The sequence below is a fragment of the Anas platyrhynchos genome, chromosome 9, assembly GCF_047663525.1.
Source record: "Anas platyrhynchos isolate ZD024472 breed Pekin duck chromosome 9, IASCAAS_PekinDuck_T2T, whole genome shotgun sequence".
Taxonomy (NCBI): Eukaryota; Metazoa; Chordata; class Aves; order Anseriformes; family Anatidae; genus Anas; species Anas platyrhynchos.
The window spans coordinates 9,302,310-9,327,353 of record NC_092595.1 but is presented as its reverse complement, the minus strand read 5'-3'; the positions used below and the strand labels follow the sequence as shown (position 1 = coordinate 9,327,353).

Sequence of the window (25,044 nt, the reverse complement as noted above, 5' to 3'; positions counted from 1 at the left end):
TGGGGCTGGGGCTGGATCAGCCCCGATCCGGCCCTGCGAGCCCCCCATGGGGGGGGTCTGGGCTCATCCCGGGGGGTACCGGGGTCCCTGTACCCCTTGAGGGTGTGCTGAGCACAGCCAGCATCTCCTCGGCTTTTGGGTGGTTCCTCGGGTGGCCCTAAATTTGTAGGGTTTTGCAGTGATTTAGGAGCACCTGGGGGAGCTTCAGGGCGATAACGCAGCTCATTAAACCCACCACGAGCTATGGGGAGATTTGGGGAGCGCCACCCAGGCCGGGGCTCTGCCTTGGTTTGCTTTCCATGGGATGCTGGCGGCGGGACTGGGGTCTGTGGGTGCCCAGCGGGGCTGCTGGGCCCACCCCGGCACACATTTGTAGGGTTTAACGCCCAGCTCGGCTGCACCGAGCTCTCTCAGCTCTGTTTCCAGCCTCGCAGCGAGGGCTGCTCCCTGGCTGCAGCGGCGGAGCAGTGACTGTGCAGAACAGGCAGCGCACGGCTCTTGTTTCGTGCTGGTGCGAGCACGGGGATGGAGGCAGCCGAGCTGGCCTCTCCCCGGGGCTGCCAGCCGGTTCGGGAGGCACCACTGCATCCCCGACCCCGGGCACGGCTGCATTTACCCACCCACTGTGGGGTAACGCCGGGGGCTGCCGACAGCATCAGCTGCACCCGAGCCCTGCGTCGCCCCAGCTGGTGGCACCAACCCAGCGCTCGCGTTTGGAGGCTTTTCTTAGCGTCGCTTTGGCCTAGAAACAATATCTCCGAGAAAAATCAAAGCTTGCATGTTGTTTTTTTTTTTTTTTTGCTGGTGCTGGAGCGGTCGCGGTGCTCGCAGTGGGAGCGGGAGCCTTGCGCACGCTGCAGGGCGCGTTGTGCCTTGGCGGCTCGCTGGGATGGCACTCGGCTTGGGGAAATGTGAGGTTATGGGGTGGCACCCGGCACGGGGAGCCCCTCACACCGCAGCCCTATATGCCAGGGGAGCAGAGCAGCAGAAAACCTGAGCGCTGTGCAGAAGAGGGATTGGAGGCGGCGTGCTGGAGCATCCAGTGCAGGGGCAGGGAACGGCTCGGTGCGCTCTTGCAGGCACCCAGGGGACCCGCAGAGTGCCTCTCCAGCAGCTAATTGCGCTGGCTGAAGTGCAGCGTAACGAGCCGGGAGGAGGGAGCGTGCCCTGCGGTACCATGTGCGGCAAAAGGCGTCTTCCAGCGGAGGTTTCCATCCCTTGCTGCTTCTGCAACCGCCTCCAAATCCGGTGCTGAGGACCCCGAAGCCTGCGACGGTTTGGGGGTGAGATCCAGCCCATGCTCTGCTCCGAAATCACCTGCTGCTGAGGACCGGGGGCTGCTGGCCCTGCCGCTGCCACTTCTCCCCGCTCGCTGCCCGTTCAGCTCGGCTCTGCTCCAGGTTTGGTGCGGCTGCAACGGTGGGTTTGGTGCCGCACGAGAGGACGGTGCCTCCCCCGTGCATGCTCTATAAAAAGTGCAGCGGCAGCACAGCCCTATCTATAGCAGCACGGCGAGGGAGCTGCCTGGAAGAGGCAGTGCAGGGATAAGCCCCAAATCTGCTGTTTTTCTGCCCAGTCCTGCTCAGGTTGGCGGTGGCTGGGGGACTCCCAGCGCCCCAGGCTGGGCTCAGCAGGATCTCCCTGCCAGCAGACGTGTCCTGCCTGTGCCAGCACCTCCTGGCCGCCCGCACCCTCCCCAGCAGACTTTTCGCCACGCTCTTCACCCAAAAGCCGAGCTCTCCCTGGTTCCCCCCCAGCTTTTTTCCTGCTCTTCTTCAGAGCTGGGATCCCCCCGTGCCACGTGCAGGCTCCGTGGGTCCCCGGGGTGCCTGCGTTTGGGGCGGATGCGCTGCCTCGGCGCTGCATGACGCCCACCTGGAGGCCTGGTCCCCTCGGCCACCCCCTGGGACCCCCCCGGTGCCACACGTGAGTGCGTCCCCCAGCCCTCCCCGGGGCCACGGTGGCGGGGATCGTGTCTCTTTAACGAGGCTGGGCTTGGAGCAGCTCTGGCTGCTGGCACAGGGAGCGAGGGATGGAGCAGCGGCGGTGAAGGAGTCGGTGCCAGAGCAGGAGCTGCAGCAGGAGGGGCGGTGGCACCGCTCGGCCCCGCTGTGCGGACCCCCACCCGAGGGGAAGGGACCCCCCCAAGGCAGAGGTTTCTCGTGGTGCTGAGCCTGCAGCCTCTGTGTCATCCTCATCCTGCAGGTAAGGCCTGGGGCAGGGGGATTGGGGTGCTTTGGGTTCACGCAGCTGCTGGTGGGGCAGCCCCGAATTGCAGGGGGGGGGTTAGAAGGGAGCCAGGTGGTCTCAGCACTAACTGAAAGTGCTGAGACCACCAGGACTTTAAAGCCAGCACCGGTGGCTCTAATAACTGCAGGACCATCCCTCAGGGATGTGGGCTGTGCCATAAACACCCCGTGGCTGAAGGGGCAGCGGGAGCCTTCTGCAATCCTGTCCTGGGGGGCTCTGTGGGGCTGGGATGCTTCTGTGGGGGTGCACTGACGGGAATTCCTGCTCCCTGGCACGGGGCTGTGGTTTTCCAGGGGGTTCGGTGGCTCAGGGGAGGGAAGAGCAGCAGGATGGGACAGAGAGGGGGGCAAGAGAGAGCTTTTAGCCAGCGGCAACGTGGCTGGGAAGCGTGCGCCGTGGTGGGCAGGGGGATTTGAGGGGGGCAGTGTCTGTCCTGGACGTTTTCTGTGTGCCTGCACGCACCTTGCTCTGCTCCACTCAGACTTTCCAGCAGGGAAAGCTGCGAGAACACCTGGGGCTGGGGGTCAGGGTGGGGGTCAGCACAGCTGATTGTGGTTCCAGGCAGCCCCCTGCCCGTGGTGCCCTTTGCCTTTTGCAGCCCCTGGGGAAATCCCCCTGCCCTGGGCTCCCTGCAACATGGCTTGCCCCACAGGCAGCAGCCTGCCCCTGCTCCAGTGGCTGTGCTGGGACGGATCCTGCTCCCAGGGCCTCACATCCCAACCAAGCGATGCCCCGCAGGCAGGGCAGCACCCCCAAGCAGCAGGTGGAGTGATCCCCGTGGGGTGTTGCCGCAGGGACTCAGGACCCAGCCCCTCCATCCCGGTTGTTCCCAGCCCTGTGCTACTGTCACCGCTCATCTCCAGTGGAAATTTCCACTGGGTTTGCCCCTGTTTGGGCCGAGCTCCCCCTTGGCCCCGGCCAGGCAGCCGTCGGTGCAGCAGGTGAAGCTGTGCCGCTGTTCCCGGCTGCCTACAGCCGCCCCGTGCGCTTGGGCACCGCGCACGCCTGGCTTTCAGCAGCACCTGCCTGGAACAAATCCCCCTGCTCAGAGGACAGACACGAAGTTATCCGGAGCTAGGGGCGAGCGGCTTCTCCCCTCAGTGCCCATCGCAGCTCCGTGGGCAGGGAGGATGAGGAGGGGGCTGCGAAGGTGCCCGTGGTTGCACTGGAGGTGGGATGTGCTGGCGATGCCGCGCTGGCACCGGGGACAATTTGCTGCTCCAGGGGCTGTGGCCGGGGCGAGGACCTTCAGGTCTGGTTTTATTCATTACCTCGGGGCTTAGAGCAGCCTGCGGGAAGCGCGGCAGGGCCAGATGGGCCCTGTTTACCCTGGCAGTGTAAATGCAATGAGGAGTGATAAAAAGCAGCCGGGACAGCTTCTCCTCTAAGCCCGGTAAACAAGGCGGCGTGCCCCGGCCGGGGGGCGGCACGGCAAACAGCGGGCGCGTTGCTGAGCGCTGAGCCAGGTGCCTTGGGAACTAATGGAAGGGCTTTGGGGTGAAATCCCTCCTGAATGGCTCAGGGCAGCCGGGTGGGGGGCGTCCTGCTCCCCAGAGCTGGGTGCTGCAGCAGAGTGCCCCCTGTGCGTGGTGAGAGCAGGAGGGGGCACCTGGCACATGGGGCTGGAGGTGGCGAGGAGCGCAGGGTGACGGGGACGTGCCAGCACCACCCCAAGGACCCCTCTGACCCCATGGTTTCACTGGGATGCAGCCACATTGCTAACACAGCCCCCCGGGGGCTCCCTGCCCCGTGCCGGGCTCAGCTCCTGAGGTTCAGCCCTGCTCTGCCTTCAAGGATGCTCCAACCGAGGCACCCTTCAGACGAGGGCACCCCGCCTCGTGTTCCCGACGCCCGCACGAGCTGTTCCTGGGGCGAAGGCCGCCGGGGCGGGGGCACCAGATGGTTTGCTTCTACCTGGCCTTGTCCTTGCCACACGCTGAAACCCACAGCGGGACGCGGCTGCTTGGTGTCAGGCGCTTGGGGATGTGTTGGGGGGGTGCAGAGCCACGCAGGCTGCCCCGAATATTTCACGAGACTTGATGATGGCAGGGGGTGAGGAGACATTGGGCAGACCCCGGGCAGCATTTTGGGGTGCTGCTCCCGGGTGTTGTGGGTGGCAAGGCATCCCAAGCAGCCTCCACCCATAGCCACACACCCGAATCTCCACGCCGAGCTTCGCTGCCCCGAGGCACAGCATCATCCATCCCCTCAGCATCCCCTCCCTGCAGAGCCTTCCCCTCCGTGCCGCTCCTCGGAGCGGTGCTGACCTTGTTGTTAATTATTAACCCCCCAGCAAACACCGCTCTCTGTTTTGTCCTAGTTACGCTGCGGGCTCCTCTCGCATCTTTTTTATTTTTTTTCAACGAATTGCCCTGGTAACCTCTGTGGGTGGATGGAGATGGGAGCAGCAGATGCTCCCCTCCCAGCCAGCGCGGGAGATGCGCTGGGGAGGCCCCAGAGCCACCAAGGCTGCTTTGGGGTGGCCGAGAGATGGGGCCACACGTGTGGCTGTGTGCTTAGGAGTCCTGGTGCCCGCGGGCTCCATGGCTCCAGAGGGCTGAGGTTCGGCTCCAGACCCCGTCTCCAGAGCAGAGATTTGGGTTCAGGTCCATGCGCCCCATCCCCCTGTGGGGATGATGAGCGTGTCCCCCTCCCCGGCAGCCCGCACCGAGGGACCATGCCGGGTCTGTACGCGCTCTCCTCCTGGGAGGCTCTGCCCCTGAAGAGCTCCAGGGTGAAGGCCTGTGCCAACGGCTACGCCCTGAGCATCGCCGCCCACCTGGTGTACACCAACCCCTGCGAGGAGCCCGTGGAAGGTAAGAGGGGTTGCAGGAAACCTAAAAACCCCCGTGCCGGGGAGCACCCCGTCCCCAGCCCCTTTACCACACAAGGGCACCCTGCATGCCCTGCAGCTCGGATGAGTTTTTGGGGGCTCTGCCTCGGGGCTGTCTCCCACCCACAGGTATCTTCATCTACCCGCTGGAGGAGTCGGAGGTGGTGGCCGGCTTCGAGGCGGCGGCGGGCAGCAGGCGGGTCACCTTCCAGGTGCAGAGCCGGCACCGGGCGCAGGACTGCTGCCTCGAGTGCCGCACCAGCCCCGGGCGGCCGCGCCGCTGTGCCGCCGGTGAGTACCACGGTGCCACTATTCGCATGGCAAGGTGGGGGCACCACGGGCTGGAGAGCCCCAGCCAGGCCATCCCGGTGCCTTGGAGGCTTTTGGGACTGGAGATCCCGGTGTCTCCTCTCCGGGAGGGTGGTGGAGCTGCTCCTCTTCCTCACCGCTCCCCCTCTGCCCAGGTCACCTCGTCCTGGACGAAGACGCCGAGCGCTCCACCTTCGTCATCAGCACGGGCTCGCTGGGCCCGGCCGAGAGCCTGGCCGTGACGCTGCGCACGGCGCAGGAGCTGCCCACGCTGCCGGGGGGGGCCCTGCGCCTCGTCCTCCCCCCGGTCCTCGCGCCGCGCGTCGCCGCCGCCCCCGAGCGTGAGAGCGAGCCGGGAAGCTTGTGTGACGACAGGTTGGCCCTATGGTGATTTTCACTGCTTCCTGAGGCTCTGCCGTCCCGGGGGGGGACGCCGGGGGTGCAGGGGAGGCGCGGGGGCCCCGGCGCTGCCCTCACCCCGCTCCCCTTGCAGCCCCACCAGCTGTTTCGGGGGGCCCAGCACACGGAGCCAGCCTGCCCCCGCGGCCCCCGCGGAGAGCACGGACGTCTTTTGGGGACAGCCCCGCAACCCCTTTCCTTACGAGTTCGCCTTCGAGCTGCTGGTGAAGGGCCCCTGCTTGCTGGCAGGTAGGGCTGGGGGTGTGGAAGCTGCGGGATGAGCACCCCCCCGTCCCCAAATCGCCCCACACCTGGCAGGGCCACGGCTCTGGGCCGCTGCCACCAGGCTCTGAGTCAGCAGCCTCCGTCCTGTCCTCGGCGGAGGCGTGATGGATGGAGGCTGCGGGGGGTGCCGGGCAGACGGGGTGCTCCTGGCCGCCGGCAGCGCTAATCCCATCAGCGCTGGCAGGCGAGCGGCGTCCTTGGGCCCGTGGCCGTGCCAGGTCTGGAGCCGACCGGGGCTGCCCCCACCTATTTGTGTCCCCCCCCCAGGCCTGGAGAGCCCGACCCATGCACTGCGTGCTGACGCTGACCCCTGGGCCACCTCTGCCACCACCACCTGTGTCACCCTGGCTGAGCGCCACCGCTATGACAGGGACGTGGAGATCATCCTCTACCCCTGCGGTAAGGGCTGCTGGTGCCTGGAAGAGCCATGGGTTTGGGGGAGGTTGGGCATGGCCCCCAAATCTTCTGGGCTTGGGGCGGCTGTGAGCCCTTTCCGCGCCCCCCCCAGAGCCCCACCAGCCCCACCTGGTGATGGAGGAGGGCACCATGAGCTACCCCGAGTACGAGGCGCACATCCGGAGCCGCCGGGACTACGCGCGGATAGCCAGGAAGGACGGCAGCGGCGAGAGACAGGTGATGGGGCACGGCCGGTGCCAGCCCGCAGGGAGGACAACGGGGTGGGGGGGACATGAGGGAGACCCCGGTGTGGGCTTTGTGGGGCCGAGGGGTGCGAAGGAGCCCCTCACCCTCCCTCCTGGCTTGCAGGTGGCCTTTGTGCAGAAGCGTTTCCACAAAGACATCTTCCCCAACCCCGTGCTGATGCTCAACTTCTGCCCGGCGGTGGAGCCCGCCCCGGGGGACCTGCAGAGCATCACCCGCGAGGTCCTCTTCCTCGTCGACCGCAGCGGCACCATGAGCAGCCCCGACGTCGACAAGGTCAAGGTGAGGAGGGGCAGCAGGGGCTGGGGGCTCTCACTGAGTGGCAGGCCCTCAGCAGCGCTCCCCGTCCCCTCGCCACCACCCCAGGAAGCTCTGCTGGTGGCCCTGAAGAGCCTCCCGTCGGGGACCCTGCTCAACATCGCCGGCTTCGGCTCCGACGTCCAGCCGCTCTTCCCCTCCAGCCGCCTCTGCAGCAACGTGAGTGCTGCTGGGGGATGCACAGCCCCTGCCCCCTCCATCCTCCCCACCCCAACCCCTTCCCCATGGCTCCTGTCCGTCCCACGAGCTGTCCATCTGTCCATCCGTGGGTGCAGGAGACGCTGCGCCGCGCCTGCCGGCACCTGGGCGAGCTGCGGGTGGCCACGGGTGGCCCCGACCTCCTGGCGGCCCTGAGCTGGGCGCTGGCACAGCCCCTGCACCACGGCTACCCCCGGCAGCTCTTCCTCTTCACCGCGGCGGCGGCGGCGGGTGGCACGGGCAGGATCCTCCAGCTGGTGCGCCGGCAGGCCAGCACCGCCAGGTACGGCACCACAGCAGGGGCACGGCGCTTTTTCCCCAAAAATGTTTATTTTTTTCAGCACGTGGCTCCTTCCCGCAGGTGCTTCAGCTTCGGCATGGGCCCACGGGCGTGCCGGCGGCTGCTGACGGCCGTGGCCAAGCTGAGCCGGGGCTGTGCCGAGTTCCTGAGCCCGGCTGAGAGGCTGCAGCCCAAGGTAAGGCCTGGCACGGGGCAGGGAATGGGGGAACCGTGGTGTGGATGCCAGCTCCTCTCCCCTCCCCAGCTCATCAAGTCCCTGAAGAAGGCGATCGAGCCGGCTGTCAGCGACATCACCATCGACTGGTACGTCCCCGACAGCACCGAGGCCCTGCTCTCGCCCACCGAAATCGCAGCCCTGTACCCCGGGGACCGGCTGGTCAGCTACTGCACCCTGTACAGCATCGCCCGATTCCGGGACAGGCGCCCGGCGGTGAGACCGGGGGCCCTACACACCTCCCCGGCACATTTCCAGCCCCCTGCGTGGCCGTGCCATGGGGCTGTGTGTGTGACGGGGCTGATGGTGGGACCCTCTCTCCGCCAGGGCCGGGACAGGGCTCGCAGGGGCTCGGCTGTCCCCTCACAGGACGAGGTGCCCAGCCCCGGGGGGACGCGGCCACCGGTGCCCGGGGAGCGCCGCGAGCCGTCCCGAGGCAGCGCAGGCTCCGGAGAGGTCTCCCTGGAGGTCTCGGCTGGTGGCACGGAGGAGTCGGAGCGCAGTGAGTGGGGACGGGCAGCGGGAGCAGCGGGGGTGGCACAAGGGCAGTGTCCTGATGGGGTGCGCATTTATCGAGCAGGCACGGACCTCGTGTCGGGGGGAGACATCTGGAAGCGGATTTACCAGCCCTCCTACATCCAGGAGCAGTACGTCCTGACCCACTGCTCCGTCAGCACCGACCGCAGCCAGGGGCTGCTCTCCCGCAGCTCCACCAGCAGCGAGTCCACCGGCTCCCGCGACGTGGCCCCCGAGGGAGGCTCCCCGGCCCCCGACGCCGCATCCCAGCAGGGCCAGAAGAGCCTGTCCCTCTGCGAGTCCTCCACCAAATCCGCCCCGCTGCCCTCGGCCCCGGCCCCGGCTGGCGTCAAGGTAAGGCTGATCCGCCCGCGGTGCTGGGGCTGCTCCCCATGTAGCTGGGGTCTCGTTGTGCCTGGACAACAGGCTGGAGGCTGGGTTCAGCTCAGGGTGCTGCCAGGAGGCTCCTGGCGTGGTTTTGTCCCGCTGGAAGGGCAGCTGGGGACCAAATAGCCCCCTCTTCCTTGTCCCCCCTCCCCGTTCCCCGGGCTGGTAGGCAGCCGTGTGGCTAAGCAAAGCCTCAGCCAGCTCAGGTCCTCGTTGACGCTGCAGGAATCAAGCGAAAGCAGTTGGGCTGGCACCAGGTAACGAGCCTGCCAAGCGAGGGAGAGGGTGGGCTGGCTCCTGCCCGGCTTCCTCAGCCCTCTGCCAAAGCCGAACGATGCTTCATTAGCGCCGGGCACGTCCCGGCTGCTTAATGGCTGGGTTTAAAATCCAGCCAGGTCGCTGCGGTGGGGAGCGGCTGCTCCCTGGTAGCAGGGTGAGGACGGCCCCGAGGCCAGGCGAGGCCAGCTGTCCCCGCGGCTCTGGGACACCCTGCTGCTCCTCCCCGGCGCGGCTTAGGTAACCCGCGCCCGCTGCACAATAGCAGGGGCAGCTGGTGGCCTTTGCAGCCGAAATGTCAAGCGTAAGTGATTTGCCCGTGGCGTAAACGATCCCCCCTGTGCTGTTGGGGTGACACAGACGGGTGCCGCTGCCCTGCCCCAGCTCCAGGCTGAAGCCCAGGCAGGCACCGGGGTGTGCTCCAGCCCTGAGCAGCCAAACTGAGCCCCCACAAGCTCAAACATCACTGAGAAATCCTCTCATCTCCATGTTGACCTGAGCCAGGTGTTTGCAATCTCCCATCTCGGCACAATCAGCCCTGCCCACGTGCATTAAGCGCTTGGCGAGCATCACCTGTTGCTCAGGGAGGCTGTTGGGTTGTTGTTGCCAGCTTGCAGAGCAGCAGGGCAGAAGGAGCTGGGCACCGGCTGGGGCTGCAGATGTCCCGTCGTGTTTTGGCACAGCCGGGCCCTGTCTGGGCTCCCTGCCGGTGCCCACCAGCTCGCCGTGAGCCTTCCCCGCAGGTACCGGCGGCCCTGAGCGCCGAGGAGCTGGCACGGAAGCAGAAGGCTCTGGCACGAGCCGCCCTGGCCGGCCGCAGCTTTTCCTCGCCGCACGGGGAGCTGGACGCACGGCGGCTCTGCCGGGCCCTGGAGAAGGTGTCGCAGAAGAGGAACCAGTCCCTGGAGGGGCGGCTGGACCAGCTGGGCCCCAAGACGCCGCGGCTGCAGCACAGCGTGGGGGAGTCGAGTGAGTGGTGGCTTTGGGGACAAGGGGTGGCCCTAGTGTCATGCAGAGCCGCCGTGCCAAGCCCGCGTCCTGTGCCGCTCAGATAACCTGCTCTCGCCCACCCACCTGGACTGGGACATGCTGGTGGAGCCCTCCTACCTCTTCAGTGCCTCGCCCGAGGTGAGGGAGCCCAGCCAGGGCGATCCCTGCCTGCCCCTGCGCTGCCACGTGGTGATCCACGGGCTGCGGGCCGGCAAACCCGTGTCCTGGGAGGTGACGGCCTCGCTCGAGTCCCTGCTGCGGCCCCGGGATGGGACGGGAGGCGAGGAGCCCCCACGGCGAGCGGGTATGGACGGGGAGAAACCCCTGCACGGCTTGGCAGCGCGCTCCGTCATCCGGGACAGCGAGAAGGCGGCTCAGCGGGAGGCTGAGCTGGAGCAGGGTGGGTGCCAGTCCCCATCCCGGTCCCCATCCCAGTCCCTGCTGCTTCTCACCCCCCGCTAACAGCCCCTTCTGGGCAGGTTTCGCCCGCCGGTTTCGCCTGAAAGCCATGCAGACCAGCAAAGCCTGCAACGTGCCTTCCCTCTACACCTGCGTGGTGCCCGTGGATGGAGCCACGCGGGCAGCGCTGCCCGCGGCCCCACAGGTGTGGGGTACAGGTAGGCAGGGCCGTGGGGGTCCTGGCGCGGAGCTGGGGGGCTGAACGGGATGGGGAAGGGGGAGAGGGCACGGCACGGGCTGAGCTGCCGTGGTGCCTTGCAGCCGGCTCGGCCGGGAGCTGGCGGCACCGGAGTGGCTCGGCGAGCCTGGGCCAGCAGCGGGACGTGGAGGAGCAGGAGGAGGCTCTCATCGGCCCAGGTATGGGATCCCTGAGGACCCTGGGTGCTGTGGGGTGTTCCCAAAATTGTTGGTGAGCTGCCCCAAGTCATAAGGCTCCAGGAGGAGCCGCCGATCTCTGCCCCGCGCTGGGGAGGGGGCGGCAGCTCCGTGCCACGAGGACAGGGCGGACGCGGTGCCCTCGGGGCTTTGGTGTCTTGCAGAGAGGGACGAGGTCCCCGGCTCTCCAGCCAGCGTCTCCTCTGCCACCTCGGGCTGGGAAAAGCAGAACGGCACTAACGGTACGTCCAGGGGTGAGGGACAGGGGCTGCCCCATCACCGGTGGAGCCCCGTGGTGCTGGCACCCCCCATGCCCCGAATCCCCTCATGGGTCGGGGCACGTGGGCTGAACGCTTCCCCGTGCACCACGGCCCCACCACGCTCAGCTCTCCCCATTTTAGGGCCTCCAACCAGCCCCTCCACCTCCTCCATGGGCTCGCAGAAATCCACCGAGAGCATCGCTGGCTCCAGGTGAGGCTGCCCCACTCCATGCCTCGGGACAGGGGGCACGGCACCCCATAGGGCACAGGGATAGGGGCAGTGCCGCCTCCTGGTTTGGGGGGGGGTCTGTGCTCCAGCCCCTTCCTTCCAGCAGCCTGGCAGTGGACTGGGCCCCCCCTTGCCCCATTAATTGCCCCGTTAATTGCTGTTTGCCCTGGGCAGGTTCAGCCTGAGCCGGCGCAGGGGGCCCAGCCTGGCGCTGCGCCCGCACTGCCTCAGCCCCGAGAGCGAGCGCTCCAGCACCAGCGCCAGCCACGACTACCTCCCGCTGGTAGGGATCTGTCCCTGGGGGGGTCAAACAGGGTGTCCCCCCCCTCCCCGGGTCACACATCCCACACCTGCAGCACCCCGGGGAGATGCTCAGTTTCGCCAGCTGCAGCAGCCTGGCCGAAACAGCCGAGGATGCAAATCCAGCGGCTCGGAGGGGTGCTGCTGTGTCCTTGCGTGGCCCTGGGGGCCTCTGAGGGCTATTTTGGGGGAGGATTTGGGCAGTCCCCGTGCCCCAAAGGGCACTCCTGAAACCCCAACCCTGCGTACTGGGCCTGCAGAGGGTCTGGGTCCCCTCCTGCCTCCCCCACTCTCCCACCCCCCCGTTGCAGGTGCAGCTGCAGCAAGCCCGGGGCCCCTTCCAGCTCACCGAGAGCTTCTCCGAGGTGGTGCAGATCCCCCTGGACCGCCTGCGCCGGGCTTCCCCGTACGCCTCCCACCGCGCCAGCCTCAGCCCCACATCCCCGGTGGCCAAAAGCAGCCCTGGGGCAGGACCCTCCGCCGAGGAGCCGGCCGCAGCCCCCGAGCCCGGCTCGCCCCCATCCCACAGCACCTGCTCCGAGGTGCCCAGCGCGGCCGTGTGGGCGCAGGCGGACAGCGGGCACGGCTCCGAGTCCGACACTGGCCCCCACTCGGCCGCCCCCTCGGAGGCTGGCCTCAGCTGGCAGGACGCAGGCCCTGAGGACCTGGAGAGCGCCAGCTGGGCCACGGCGGTGGCCCTGGCGTGGCTGGAGCACCGCTGCGCCGGCTTCTTCGAGGAGTGGGAGCTGGTGGCGGCCAAGGCGGACGCGTGGCTGCAGGCGCAGCGGCTGCCCGAGGGGGTGGACGTGGGCTGCCTCAAAGGGGCAGCCAGGCACTTGTTCCTGCTGCTGCGTCACTGGGACGAGAACATCACGCTGAACATGCTGTGCTACAACCCCAACAACGTGTGACGGCCCCGGGGTTGGGGGGGGGGGGCCCTAATAAACAGACGCCTGGCTCCGTGCTGCCTGTGCGCGTGTCTGTGTCCCAGGTTGGGGGCATCGCTCCCCTTCCCCGCCACCCCCTGGGGGAAGGCGAAGGCAGGGAACGAGGAAAAACCCAGCTGAAGGGGGTCAGGCTGCAGGAGGTGCATCGAGGCTGCTCAAACAAAGGGTTTTGCAGGTGCTCTGACTTAACCTCGCTGCAGAAGCTGCTCCCTGGAGGTGGGAGAGGCTCACGCACAGCTCTCCTGGCGCTGCCACAGCACGAGGACACTGTGGCTGGGGAAGGGCCCCCAAAAACCCCCTTTATTGGAGAAGTCCTGCCCGCTGGGGGGTCCCCGCGCCGCCCCCTTCGCACAGTTCCAAGGCTCGGGGTCCTCCCGGAGCTGGCTGGGAAGCAGAGCAGGCAGAAGGAGCAGTCCCGGAGCCCGTTGCCATCGTCCAGCCGGCCACGCTCTCACCTCGCCTTCTTGGAGAGGGGAGCGGGCTTCTTGCCGGGCTGGGGTGCGTGCGGGGCCGGCAGCGGGGCCGTGCCGTACCACAGCTGCAGCAGGACGAGTCCGTGGCAGATGTGCAGCGAGAGGGAGCTGCAGACCGTGGAGGGGTAGGTGTTCCAGCAGAGCTCGATCACGCCCAGCAGCAGCACCCTGCGGGGAGAAGCTGGGGGGCAGCAGGAGAGCCACGGCAGCCCCCTCCCCGGCTCCCAAAACCCCGGCTCCTGCTTGGCACGTACTTGGGCATGTGGGCGAGCTTGGCGGTGGGGGTGCACCAGAGCAGGTAGGGCAGCGTGTGGAAATACCAGACGTAGAACTGGTAGTGCAGGGAGCGGCTGCAGCAGACGCCCAGGAAGTTGGAGGAGAAGAGGACGAAGACGATCTGTGCGCAGGCGTTAAGGCGACAAACGCAGGCGGCGCCCTCCCCACCGCGGCTCCTGTGGAGGCCAAACCTCAAATCTGCCCCGTTTTCCCCCCCCTTTTCCTCGCTGCCCGCTCTGCCAAAGGATATTGTTGACGCTCAGCGGAGGGGACGGGTGCTTTCTGTCGGCGGGGTCCTTGAGCAGGGACAGGATGCTCTCGCCGGACCTGAGGGGGAAGCACAAGCGGGGGGCTCAGCTGCTGGATGCCTGTCCCACATTTTTCCCCTGTGAGCCTGACCCTCTCGCAGCAGCAGCTTCCCCACAACCCTGTAGGGACGGGGGGAGGCTCAGGGGAATCCCGGCTCTCACCTGTGCCACCGGTGCAGGGCGAAGAGCCCCAGCCCGGCCAGGTGAGCCAGCAGCAGCAGGGCGTGAAAAACCCGACTGTGGAAAACCTCTTCTGGCAGGAAGCGCCAGTTCACCGTCCACTTGAACTGGAACTGGCGCCCCAGGTCGAAGGAGCGGCTCAGGTAGCCCACGGGGTTGGCCAGCAGGAAGGGCAGCCCCAGGAGCACCTGCGGGACACGCAGCGGCCCCTCGCAGCAGCCCCGCACCCACCAGGTCTCCATCGCCCCACAGCCCCACACGGGGTGGCGGGGACAGGCTGGAGCCCCGTGGATTTGCTTCTGCAGCAGCACCCGGCTCGCTGAGCGGGTGCTGGGGCTGCTTTTAGGGCTTTCAGGCCCTGGGGGGGTGGGGGGGGATGCTGAGGATCAGGGACCTACCTGGAGCAGGGCGCAGATGCACAGCTTGGGGATGCAGCCCAGGAGGCCGAAGCGTTTGAGGAGGAGGAAGAGCAGCCCGGGTGCGAAGAGCAGGATGTTCATCTTCACCGACACGGCCAGGCTGGGCGGGGAGCAGGGTTATTGGTGTCACCTCCCATGGGGTGGGTGCCCCCCCTGTGTGCCCCCCGCGCCGAGCACAGCCCCGGCAGCCCCGCACCTGAAGAGGAGGCAGCCCCAGGACCAGCGCTCCTCCAGGAAGAGGTTGATGGCGAGGAAGAGGATGGCCATGGCCACCGGGTCGTTAAAGAGCCGCAGGACGAAGATGGAGTGGATGCGGTAGGAGGCGCAGCACATGAAGAAGAAGACGTACGGGGGGACCTTGCGGGGGGACGGAGGGACACGGAGGCCGTCAGGGGACATATAGAGGCCACCAGGGGACATATAGAGGCCACCAGGGGACATGAAGGCCACCAGGAGGCCACCAGGGGGACACGGAGGCCACCAGGGGACACAGAGGCCACCAGGGGACCACCAGGGGACACGGAGATGACCAAGAGGCCATCAGGGGACACGGAGACACGGAGACCACCAGGGGGCCACCAGGGGACACGGAGGCCACCAGGGGACATGGAGACCACCAGGGGACACAGAGACCACCAGGAGGCCACCAGGGGACATGGAGACCACCAAGGGAACATGGAGGCCACCAGGAGGCCACCAGGGGACACAGAGGCCACCGGGGACATGGAGGCCACCAGGAGGCATGGAGACCACCAGGGGACATGGAGGACACCAAGAGGCCACGGAGGCCACCAGTAGCTCACCCCGGACCCCCAGCCACCCCGACCCCAACCCCACACCACCCCTTCCACCCCGGACGAGCCCCCCCGGGCACCTTGTTGGTTCGGCAGTAGATGCGGAAGACCAGGAGGAGGTTGAGGAGGTAGAGGCCGGCGAAGATGTACTGCGCCAGGCGGACGTCGGCGCCGCGCCCCGTGGCGTAGTACAGCCCCAGGAAGATGTAGACAAAGCCGGCCGGGTAGCTGGGGGGAGAAAAGGGGGGGTTATAGGGTTAGGGGGGTTGAGGTCACGGGGTTGGCCTCCCCCCGGCCTCCCCACTCACACCAGGGGCCCGGTGTCACCGCGCAGCTGCGTGTAGTCGCGGGTGCCGTTGGCGAAGCCCTCCACCTCCGCCATGTAGGCCTGCCAGTCGATCTCGGTGTCTGCGGGGAGAGGGGGGGGGACACACGACACGGCGGCGGGGTTTGAGCCTCGTGAGGCTGCCCCCCCTCCAAAAAAAATAAACCCCCAAAAATAAATGCAAAAAATAACACCTCCCAAAAAAATAAAATAAGCCCCCTCAAAATAACCTCCCCCCCAAAAAAATAAAAAATAACACCCCCAAACAATAACCCCCCCAAAAACAAACCCCAAAACAATAACCCCCCCAAAAAAACAAAGAAATAACCCCCAAAATAACCCCAAAATAATAACCCCTAGAGAAAGAGCCCCCCCAAAATAACCCCCCAAAATAACCCCAAAACAATAAACCCCAAAAAATAACCCCCCAAAAAACAAACCCTAAACAATAACCCCCCAAACAATAACCCCAAAAAAATAAACCCCCAAAACAAACTCCAAACAATAACTCCCCAAAGAAATAACCCCCCCAAAATAACCCCAAAACAATAACGCCCCCCAAAAATAACCCCTAAACAATAACCCCCCCAAAGAAATAACCCCAAATAAATAACCACCAAAACAATAACCACCAAATAAATAACCCCCAAAAAATAAACCCCCCAAAATAACCCCAAAACAATAACCCCCCCAAAATAACCCCAAAGAAATAACCCCAACAAAATAAGCCCCCCAAGCAATAACCCCAAAAATAACCCACCCAAAAAATAACTCCAAAATAATAACCCCCAGAGAAATAACCCCAACAATAATAACCCCAAAAAATAACCCCCCCCCAAAAAAAAAATCAAAACAATAACCCCAAAACAATAACCCCCCCCCCCAAAAAAATAACCCCAAAGAAATAACCCCCAAACAAAACCCCCCCAAAACAATAACCCCCAAAACATAACCTCCCAAAAAAACCCACCCCAAACCCCAACCCCCTCCCCTTTACCCCCCCCCCCCACTCACAGGGCACCCTGCGGATGACCCAGAGGTTGACCCCCCCCTCTGCCAGGCAGAGGCAGGCAGCCACCAGCGGGGTGTAGCGGGGCTCCAGCAGCGCCTCCCGCCGGCCCCGCCATGCCCGGCGCAGCACGGCCGCCATCACCGGGCCCCCCCCGGTCCTTCCCGGTGCCCCCCCCCGGTCCTTCCCGGTCCCCCCCGGTTCTTCCCGGCCCCCCCCCGTTTGCAGCCGGAGCCGCCCCGGAAGCCTCCCGGTGTCCCCCCCCCTCCTCTTCCCTTTCCTTTGCGCCGCCTCCGCCATGCGGCCGTGCCCCCCCCCCACACACCCCCCCCGGTACCGGGACTGGGGGTACTGGGAGCAGCGGTACCGGCAGGGGGCTGCCGAGCCCCGGGAGTGGCTGGGGGGGTTCGCACGGTTCCGGGAGCTGCTGGAGGCTGAGATCAAGCACGGGGATAAGATCCTCGTCCTAGGTATGGGGGGGTCCTGAGGGGTTCCTGGGGGGTTCCTGAGGGTCCTGGGGGGGGGTACGGGGGGTACCGGGAGTCCTGGGGGGTTCCTGGGGGTCCTAGGGGGGTCCTGGGGGTCCTGGGTGGGGTACCAGAGGTCCTGGGGGGGTCCTGAGAGGGTCCTGGGGAGGGTCCGGGGGTCCTGGGGGGTTTCTGGGGGGGTACTGGGGATCCTGGAGGGTTCTTGGGGGTCCTGGGGTGTTCCTGGGGGGTATTGGGGGTCCTGGAGGGTTCCTGGGAGTCCTGAGGGGGTCCTGGGGAGGGTACTGGGGGTCCTGGGGAGGGTACCAGGGGTCCTGAGAGGGTACCGGGGGGTCCTGGGGGGGTACTGGAGGTCCGGGGAGGTCCTGGGGGGGTCCTGGGGAGGGTACCAGAGGTCCTGGGGGGGTACCGGGGGGTCCTGGGGAATTCTTGGGGGTCGTGGGGAGGGTCCTGGGGGTTCCTGGGGGGGTCCTGGGAAAGGTACCAGGGGTCCTGCAGGGTACCGGGGGACCCTGAGGGGGTCCCGTTGAGTCCCGGGGGAGGTCCCAGTTGAGTCCTGGGGGTTCTGGGGGGGGTCCTGGGGAGGGTCCCAGGGGGTCTGGTGGGGGTCCCGGGAAGTCCTGGGGGGGGTCCCGGAGTCCCCTGAGGGGGTCCTGAGGGGGGGGTACCGGTGGTCCTGGGGGAGGTCCCGGATGAGTCCTGGGGGGGTCCTGGGGAGTACCAGGGGGTCCTGGAGGGTCCCAGGGGGTCCCAGGGGCTGTGAGGGAGCCGGCAGGGCGACACCAGGGTGATAATCCCACCTGGGGGGAGCGTTAGGGGGGGGATTAGGTGTGTGTGTGGGATTAGGGGGGATTAGGGGTGGAATCGCCGATCCCCTTAGCGGCTCAGCCCGCTGCTGCTAACGACACCCCCCCAGTGTGTGTGTGTGTGTGTGTGTGTGTGTGTGTGTGTGATGGGACCCCCCCAGGGACCTCCCCATTGGGACAGGGCAACCCCAAGCTCTGTTGGGACCCCCCACATTGGGGTGGGACTCCGAGGGGCCCCCCCCTTGGGACGTCCTATTGGGACAGGGAAGCCCCCAACTCTTTTAGGACCCCTCAGCCAGTACAAGGCATCCCCCATCCCTATTGGGACCCCCTATTTGTGACCAAGAACCCCTCCATCTCATTCGGGACCCCCAATTAAGATTGGGAACCCCCCCCCCTCCCTGATTTCAGGCTGTGGGACCAGCACCCTGAGCTACGACCTCCACGAGGGGGGCTACCGGGATGTCACCAGCATCGACTTCTCTCCGGCCTGCATCGAGGCCATGCGCGCCCGCTACTCCCACTGCCCCGGCCTGCGCTGGGCCGTCATGGACGTGCGCTCCCTGGCCTTCCCCGACGCCTCCTTCGACGTGGTGCTGGAGAAGGCCACCCTGGACGTGCTGCTGGTGGACGAAAAGGACCCCTGGCGCGTCTCGGCCCCCGCCGCCGCCGCCATGCACCGGGTGCTGGCGGAGGTAATGGCGGCACCGCCACGGGCGCCATGTTTGGGGTGGTGCTGTGTGCCCCCCTTGTGGGGTTGAGTGCTGAGGGTGGGATGCGTCCCCATGGGGTGGCTGTAGGGTGTCACCTTCCCCGAGGCCAGCAGGGCCCCCCTGCGGGGGCCCTGCTGGCCTCGGGGAAGGTGACACCCTACAGCCACCCCCCCCCCATCCGGGCTTCGATCCCATTAGCGGGGTCCCCGTCCTGCAGGCCCGGTCTCGGGGTTGCCATGGGAACCCCCATTGATATCGACAGGGACAGGCGATGCCTCCGGGTCCCTGCTAATTGGCAGCGGGGACCGGGATGCAGGCACCGCAGCGGGGGGGCTGCGTGCTGGGAGCCCCCCCCCTCGTCCCCTCGTGCCCCCCGGCTTCAGGCTCGGCCCAGCTGAACCCAAACGCTGCAGGCAGCGGGGCTGCCCTCAGCATCCCGGCCGTGCCAGTCCCTGTCACTTGGCCAAACGGCGAGGATTTAGCTTTATTTATTTCTTTTTTTCTCTTTTTTTTCCCTCTTTAATCCTCTGCTCAATCCCTGCCCTCCCCCAGCCCCGCAGGGCACGGCACCCTGCCCCAAACCCCACTGATGCGCACAGGGGGTCCTCTTGGGGCCAGCATCCTTCTCATGGGGGGGGCATGGGGTCACAGCCTCCTAACGCATCGCTTTTTGGGGTGATGCAGGACCCCCGCCCAACACTCAGGGTGCTGTTTCCATGCCAGGCAGGAGGGGTCCGCACTGAGCCCCCCCTTCCCATCCCATTCCCGGCCCCATCCTGGAAACCTCCCTTATGGTGCCACCACCCCAAGCAGCCCCCACCACGCCAGCACCCCCCCAGCTGCTGCCCGCAATCCCCTTAGGGAGCCCCCCACGGTAACGGGGGCTGGGGGGGGATGTGAGGACCCACACACCTGTGGGGACACCCCCACGGGGACACCCACCACGGGGCCGGTCCCCAAACCTGGTTATTAGGGGGCGAAGGGGGGGACCCCCGCTTTGGCCAGGCAAACGGGAAGGTTTCCCTTCCCAAGCAGGGGCTGTTAGTGCCGGGTTAATGGGTATAGGATATAGGCACCAAGTTTTTGGGGTCGGACCCCCCCGGTGCTGGCGCAGGGCCCCGGGGAAGCGCTGGGGGCTGGCCGCCCGCCCCGGGCGCTGCCTTTGCATGCCGAGCACGCGAGCGCCGGCCCTAAAAGCCTTTTGACATTGGATAAAGCCAAGCAAGAAAATTGATGTTCTTTTCCATCCTATTAGCGGGGGCTTAGTTCCAGCCAGGAGAAAATGGTGATTAAAAGGGTCAGGGCTCCAACGGCTCGGGCGTTCACCCAGGGGGGGGGGCAACGGCACGGGTGGTGGGATGGAGGGACCGAGATCAGGTTTGGGATGCGAGGGGTACGAGGAGGATTTTGGGGGGATGGAGATGGGTCTGTGGGGCCGAACCTAACCACGCGTCCCCCCTGCTGACCCCATCCCGCTGCTTTCTCCCCGCAGGTGAGCCGGGTGCTGCGCCCGGGGGGGCGCTTCCTCTCCATCACCTTCGCCCAGCCCCATTTCCGCGCCCCCCACTACGCGCAGGAGGCCTTCGGCTGGTCCCTGCGGCACGCCGCCTGCGGGGACACCGCCTGCGGGGACGCCTTCCACTACTTCCTCTACGTCATGTGCAAGGGGCAGCCCCTGACCCCCTCCCAGCTGGCCCTGGGGGAACGGCTCTGGCACCCCCCGCCGCCCCCCAGCCCGCCGCCCCCCCTGGATGAGGAGGAGGACGAGGACTATCTGCTCGCCATTGAGCTGTGACCTGCCGGGGCGTGCACCCCCCCTGCCACCTCCGTGCCTTGCTCGGATGGATTTATGGGGTGGGAGGGATAAAGGGGGCTTCTCCTCGTCCTCCTGGGGGGCTCCTCGAGCTGGGGGGGGGTTCCCTGAGGAAGAAGGGGGGGAGCAGGGCAAAAATCCCTTCCCCTCCCCAACATCTCCCCGTGCTCTGCTCCTCTGGAGAGCAGCCAGGGCTCGGGGCTTTGCGGCCGGTAATGAAACCGAAGCGGGTTTAATTCCAGGCAGCCGTCCCGGGGGGGCAGCCCCTGGGTCTCCCCCCTTGAGCTGGGACAGGGGGACACCCCCGCGGAGGGGCGGCGGCGCAAGATTTACCGGGTGCCAGGCTGCTATTCCCGGCGAGGGCCCTAACTGGGTCACCGTGCCCCCGTCCCCAAGGACTCCAGGGTCAGACCCCAAAACCGGCGACCCCAAATCCCAGAGGGGGTGGTGGTGGTGAAGGAGGGGGGGGGGGGGGAGAAGGAGCAGGCGGTGCCGGGCTGGCGTCGGTACATGGATGTATTTTATTCATCGCATTTTGTTCACCAGTACAGTGAAAAATGGCATTTCAATTTACAATGGATCATCCGTAGAACATCATGACACAAGGATCTTTTTTCTTCTTTTTTTTGTGTTTTTTCTTTTTTTTTTCTTGTTTTCTTGTTGTTTTTTTTTTTCTTTTTTTTTTTTGCGTTGTTGTCTCCGTAAATGCCACTCGTAGGTTATTGTAAAAGATGACGAGTTTTCTCATGCACACCAAGACCCCCCCCGAGAAGCTTCTTAAAAAAATAAAATTAAATTAAAGTACAAAATTAAAAACGACAACTCAGGAACGGGCCCCTTCCCTCCCCGCTCCCCACCCCCCCGAAGCCCCAGGCCCCCCCCCAAAAAATCCTCCCGAGGGAGGCAGCGACGGATGCGGGCGCCCCGGCTGGGGGGGCGATGGATGGATGGCGCGTGCGGACCCCACCGACGTTCCCCAAGTCCTGCTGCCGGCGGGGGGGGGGCCGTGGGTTTTTCCTCTCTTTTCTCTTCACCTTCCCCCCCCCTTTTCTTTTTCCTTTTTTTTCTTTTTTTTAAATCGGTTTTCTTATGGAAAAAAATATGAACCATTTGCTTTTATTTCCCGCCCCCCCCCTCCCGATGCGCTACTTCGACACCTCGCCGTCAGCGGCTCGTTTTGCGGTTTTTTTTTTTAACAAAGATTCGGATATAAAAATACAAATATGAGGAAAGTTTTCTCTTTTTGTGTGTGTGTGTGTGTGTTTTTTTTCTTTTTTTTTTCTCTCTTAAAAAGAAGCTGTTTGCCGGAGTGGGGGTGACCCTTTCGGCACCAAGACGCGGCGCCCGGGGGGGCCACCGAAGCTCATGCAAAAAACGATGGAGCAAAAAATGGCACCGGGGGCGGCTTCGAGCCCGCTCCGGCCCCGCTCAGCTCCCGTGCCCCCCCCCCCATCACCACCACCACGGTGTTAGGGTTTTAGTTGTTTTTTTTTTTTGGAGGGGGGGGTCCCTCGCTGAAAGGGGGAGGGGTAAAGTGCATGGCCCGGGGGGGCGCGACCCCGAAGCCGGTGGGAGCGTATGGAAGGGGTGGGGGGTCCGAGAAGGGGGTTTGCCCCCCGTCTCTCCCCGCCTGCTGCACCCCCAAATGGGGCCATGTGCTGAGGGGGGGGGGGGGGGCCGCGGGTATGGCCTCCCACCGCCCCCCCCCTTTCTCTTTCCTCCTCTGTGCCCCCCCCCGGGCCCGGGGGTCCTGGCGGCGGCTCTCCGGGTTTATACCCCCGACGGCGACTTCTCCGTCATGCCCTTGAGCACCTCGTCTATCCGGTCATCCTCGATCACCACTGCGGGGACACGCGGGGGGGGGACGCGGGTGGGTGCGGGGACATGCTGGGGGGGGCAGCACCCGGCCCTTCCTCCCTTATCCCCCCCCTCCTCCTCCTCCTCTCCCTGCATAGGGTCTGGATGCGCCCCCTATCCTTACCGCCATCCCCAAGGGGTTTGGGGGGGGGGGAATGGGATGATGGGGGGGAGAAGGCAGGGGGTCCCCCCCCTTTTCCTGTGGCTGTGGGTGGATGGCGTGGGCGGGGGGGGGCAGGAAGGGACCCCCCCTCCGCGCTGCGGCAGGAGCTGCTGCGAGCAACAGGACTGGAATGGGTAATGACCCAGCGGGGGGGGCACCGCCGGGCCCCCAGCGGCACCAGCAGCTGCTGGATGCCCCCCCCACCTCCTGCAGGCAGCATCGGCACGGGGGGGGCTGGACAGACCCCCCCAGAGCACTGCCGGATAGACAGACCCCCCCACAGCATCTCCCCAGAGCCCCCCCCCATCATTATCACCACCCGTGGGGGGGCTACGCAGCATCCCCCCCCCCCCAACATCACCAGGGCAGGACCCCCCCACAACAACATCTCCACCTGGGGGGGGGATATAGGGTCAGCAGCCCCCCCAGCAGCCCCTTGGGGGTGGATTGGCCGGACCCCCCCCACCGCCAGCATCAGTGGGGCAGCAGCCAGACCCCCCCATGCCCACGGGGGGGGAATTTGCCCCCCAAATCTCCTCCGGGGGGGGGGGAACAGCCCCCCCCCATACCCTGCGGGGGGCCGCTGGTCCCATCCATCAGCACCGCAAAGGGGGGCGGGGAGCCCCTCAGCACTGGGGTGTCTCTGGGTGTCCCCCCCCCCAGATTTTGCCCCTGCAGCTCAAGAAGGGATTGGGGGGGGTCCCCGTGGGCCCCCCCAGCGGGTGCGGGGGGCTGCGGGGCTGGCAGGGGCTGCGCTCGGGGTTCCCCAAGGCACGGGGGCGAGGGGGGCGGTGACACATCTTTGGGGGGGGGGGGCGTTTATTTGGGTCCCGATTGAGGCTGATGGGGTCTCTGCGGCAAGCAGCAAAGCGGGGGGGGGCACACAGCACACGGCAGCTTCATGGAGTCCGGGGGGGGGGGGCAGCGGTGCTGCCGGTGGGGGTCTCTGCGGCAGGAGGGGATGGGGGGGTGCTTATGGGGATGGGGGGGGGTCTATAGGGCTGGGGGGGGTCTATAGGGTTGAGGGGGGGTCTGTAGGGCTGGGGGGGGTCCTATAGGGCTGGGGGGGTCTGGGGTGTGCAGCAAGCCCAGGGGTGCTGAGGAGCAACTCCGGGGGGGGGGACCGGGGTAGCCCCGTGGGTTGCGGGTGATGGGGGGGGGCAGCTCGGGGGGTCGGGGGGGGGGTCCTGGGGATGCTGGAGGGGGGGGGATAAGGGGGGGGGGTGGAAGTGGGGATGCCGTGGGGCAGAGCCGGGGGTCCATAGGGATTTGGGGGGGGGTGGGGGGGGTGACACCCGAAAAGGGGGATTTGTGGGGGGGGGGATTTGGGGTGGGGGGGGGTACCTCTTTTGGCGCGGCCGATCTGTCCCAGCTTGGGGGGCCGCTTGCCCTGGTTGCCCCCGAAGAAGGCGTTGGTGTCCTGCAGGCGGCAGCTGAAGGGCAGCTCCCCCGCCTCGGGCTCGGCGCCGTAGCGCCCCACCTTGTCCTCGCCGTAGGGCAGCACCTGCGACATGGCCGGGCCTCAACGGGGCCGGGCCGGGCCGTGCCGTGCCGTGCCCGGCCGGGAGCAGCCAGTCTGAGGCGGCACCGGCGGCACCGGGCACCCACAGCGGCGGCAGGAGGAGGAGGAGGAGGAGGAGGAGGAGGAGGAGGCTGAGGGGGGGGAACGGGGGGGGGCTGGAGGCGAGGCGGGCGGAAGGATGAAGTCATGCATCCGGGGGGGAGAGGAGAGGGGGGAGCGGGGGACCCCCCCACCCCGCCGGGGGCGGCTCCGAGCACGGCCGGGGGAGCGGAGGGGCGCCCCCCCCCTCCTCTCCCTCCCCGTTGGGTCCCCGTCCCCCGTGGTGTCCCCAAACCCCGTGGTTGTCACCCTGACAGCCCTTTGGGACCCCCCCACACCCCGTTGCTGCTCGCCCCCCCCGGTTTTGGGGTGTCCCCCATCCCCGTTTTGGAGTGCTCGGCCCCCTGCAGTCTCCTCGCCCCCCCCCCCATTATGGGTTGCTGCCTGCAGATGGGGGCGCGCAGGTGGATTTAGGGGGCTGCGGCACCCCAGGGTGGTCCTGCCCCGTGGTGACCCCAAATGGGTCTGCCCCATGGCTTGGCTGCACCCCCCCCCTGAGGGATTTTGGGGGGGGCTATAGAAGGGAGGTGACCCCCATGGGGCAGCCAGCCATGATTCAGCCCCAAAAGTCCCCCCCCCCCAAAACCTCAATTGCACCAAATTGGCCGTGAGCAGCCCCACCTGGGCACCCCCCCCAGGCACCTGGGGGTATTTAAGGCCAGACTGGGGGCTGCTGGTCCCTGGGGGGGGGGGGTTTGGGCAGTGCTGCTCGGCCCCAGGATGGGGCTCAACCCCATTTGGGAGGATGAGGAAGGTGCAAATGTGGCCCTACAGCTCCCAGCCCTACAAGCAGCACCCCTGGGTGTCTCTAGGGGCCGAGAGCGGGGTTTTCGCAGAGACCACGGCCCGTTTCCCCCCGCCACCACCTCCCTATTTTGTGTTTTGGGATCTGGGCTGAAGGATGCAGCAGGAGAGCATCGGCTGGAGGGGCAGGTAGGGTTATTTTGGGAAGGTTTGGCCGCGCCGTTCCCTTTGTGCCGGGCTCCCCTCCGAGAGCGGGGACGGAGGAACGGGGCAGCCGTGCCCCCCTCCCCACCAGCCGGGCGCTGCTTTTGTTCCTGCTTTAGCCGGGGAAGCAGCTTGAACTTTTTCATGTGATGGATTCTGGAAAAAATAAAACAAAAAAAAAGAGTGCCTGGGAAAATAGGCGAGAGGCCCACGCTGAGATGTGCCCTGCTTTTCCCACCACCAGGCCCACGTGCACGGACCGGCGAGTTGTGGGGTTGGGAGAGCTTGGTGAGGTGGGGATGGGCTGTGTGGGATTGGAGGGGGCTGGTGCTGTGCACAGAGTGG

The 25,044-nt window shown here is 66.3% G+C and overlaps 4 protein-coding genes across 9 annotated transcripts; 2 read left to right on the top strand and 2 right to left on the bottom strand.

Annotated features, from left to right (window-relative positions):
• The first annotated feature begins 143 nt into the window (after nucleotides 1-143).
• On the top strand, nucleotides 144-12,524 carry VWA5B2 (von Willebrand factor A domain containing 5B2). 4 transcript variants are annotated; one of them, XM_072042465.1, is made up of 23 exons: nucleotides 144-1,926; nucleotides 2,005-2,205; nucleotides 4,912-5,066; nucleotides 5,213-5,374; nucleotides 5,548-5,779; nucleotides 5,886-6,040; nucleotides 6,344-6,475; nucleotides 6,585-6,709; nucleotides 6,842-7,018; nucleotides 7,103-7,213; nucleotides 7,330-7,535; nucleotides 7,614-7,728; nucleotides 7,798-7,983; nucleotides 8,095-8,269; nucleotides 8,348-8,637; nucleotides 9,690-9,915; nucleotides 9,998-10,336; nucleotides 10,416-10,553; nucleotides 10,657-10,752; nucleotides 10,935-11,012; nucleotides 11,172-11,241; nucleotides 11,434-11,542; nucleotides 11,871-12,524. In XM_072042465.1, the coding sequence occupies exons 3-23, from the start codon at nucleotides 4,928-4,930 to the stop codon at nucleotides 12,468-12,470; spliced, it is 3,861 nt and encodes a 1,286-aa protein (XP_071898566.1). In that variant the 5' UTR covers nucleotides 144-1,926; nucleotides 2,005-2,205; nucleotides 4,912-4,927; the 3' UTR covers nucleotides 12,471-12,524. The 4 variants fall into 4 exon arrangements, with proteins under 4 accessions (XP_071898566.1, XP_038039350.2, XP_038039352.1 ...); XM_038183422.2 differs by having other exon boundaries at nucleotides 144-2,205; nucleotides 5,548-5,767; XM_038183424.2 differs by having other exon boundaries at nucleotides 144-2,205.
• Nucleotides 12,525-12,718: 194 nt separating this feature from the next.
• ALG3 (ALG3 alpha-1,3- mannosyltransferase) lies at nucleotides 12,719-16,432 on the bottom strand. Of its 3 annotated transcripts, XM_027464215.3 has the most exons (9): nucleotides 16,296-16,432; nucleotides 15,265-15,364; nucleotides 15,037-15,184; nucleotides 14,359-14,519; nucleotides 14,142-14,262; nucleotides 13,726-13,931; nucleotides 13,506-13,582; nucleotides 13,234-13,378; nucleotides 12,777-13,147 (listed from the first exon to the last, which is right to left on the bottom strand). In XM_027464215.3, the coding sequence occupies exons 1-9, from the start codon at nucleotides 16,429-16,431 to the stop codon at nucleotides 12,958-12,960; spliced, it is 1,284 nt and encodes a 427-aa protein (XP_027320016.1). In that variant the 5' UTR covers nucleotide 16,432; the 3' UTR covers nucleotides 12,777-12,957. The 3 variants fall into 3 exon arrangements, with proteins under 3 accessions (XP_071898570.1, XP_071898569.1, XP_027320016.1); XM_072042469.1 differs by lacking the exon at nucleotides 13,726-13,931 and having other exon boundaries at nucleotides 12,719-13,147; XM_072042468.1 differs by lacking the exon at nucleotides 14,359-14,519 and having other exon boundaries at nucleotides 12,719-13,147.
• Nucleotides 16,433-16,549: 117 nt separating this feature from the next.
• Nucleotides 16,550-20,702, top strand: EEF1AKMT4 (EEF1A lysine methyltransferase 4). Its single transcript, XM_027464225.3, has 3 exons — nucleotides 16,550-16,760; nucleotides 17,996-18,279; nucleotides 19,790-20,702. Exons 1-3 carry the CDS (start codon nucleotides 16,589-16,591, stop codon nucleotides 20,090-20,092), a joined length of 759 nt encoding a protein of 252 aa, XP_027320026.2. The 5' UTR covers nucleotides 16,550-16,588; the 3' UTR covers nucleotides 20,093-20,702.
• CAMK2N2 (calcium/calmodulin dependent protein kinase II inhibitor 2) lies at nucleotides 20,613-23,791 on the bottom strand. Its single transcript, XM_027464230.3, has 2 exons — nucleotides 23,475-23,791; nucleotides 20,613-21,951 (listed from the first exon to the last, which is right to left on the bottom strand). The coding sequence occupies exons 1-2, from the start codon at nucleotides 23,641-23,643 to the stop codon at nucleotides 21,881-21,883; spliced, it is 240 nt and encodes a 79-aa protein (XP_027320031.1). The 5' UTR covers nucleotides 23,644-23,791; the 3' UTR covers nucleotides 20,613-21,880.
• Between the last annotated feature and the right edge of the window lie 1,253 nt (nucleotides 23,792-25,044).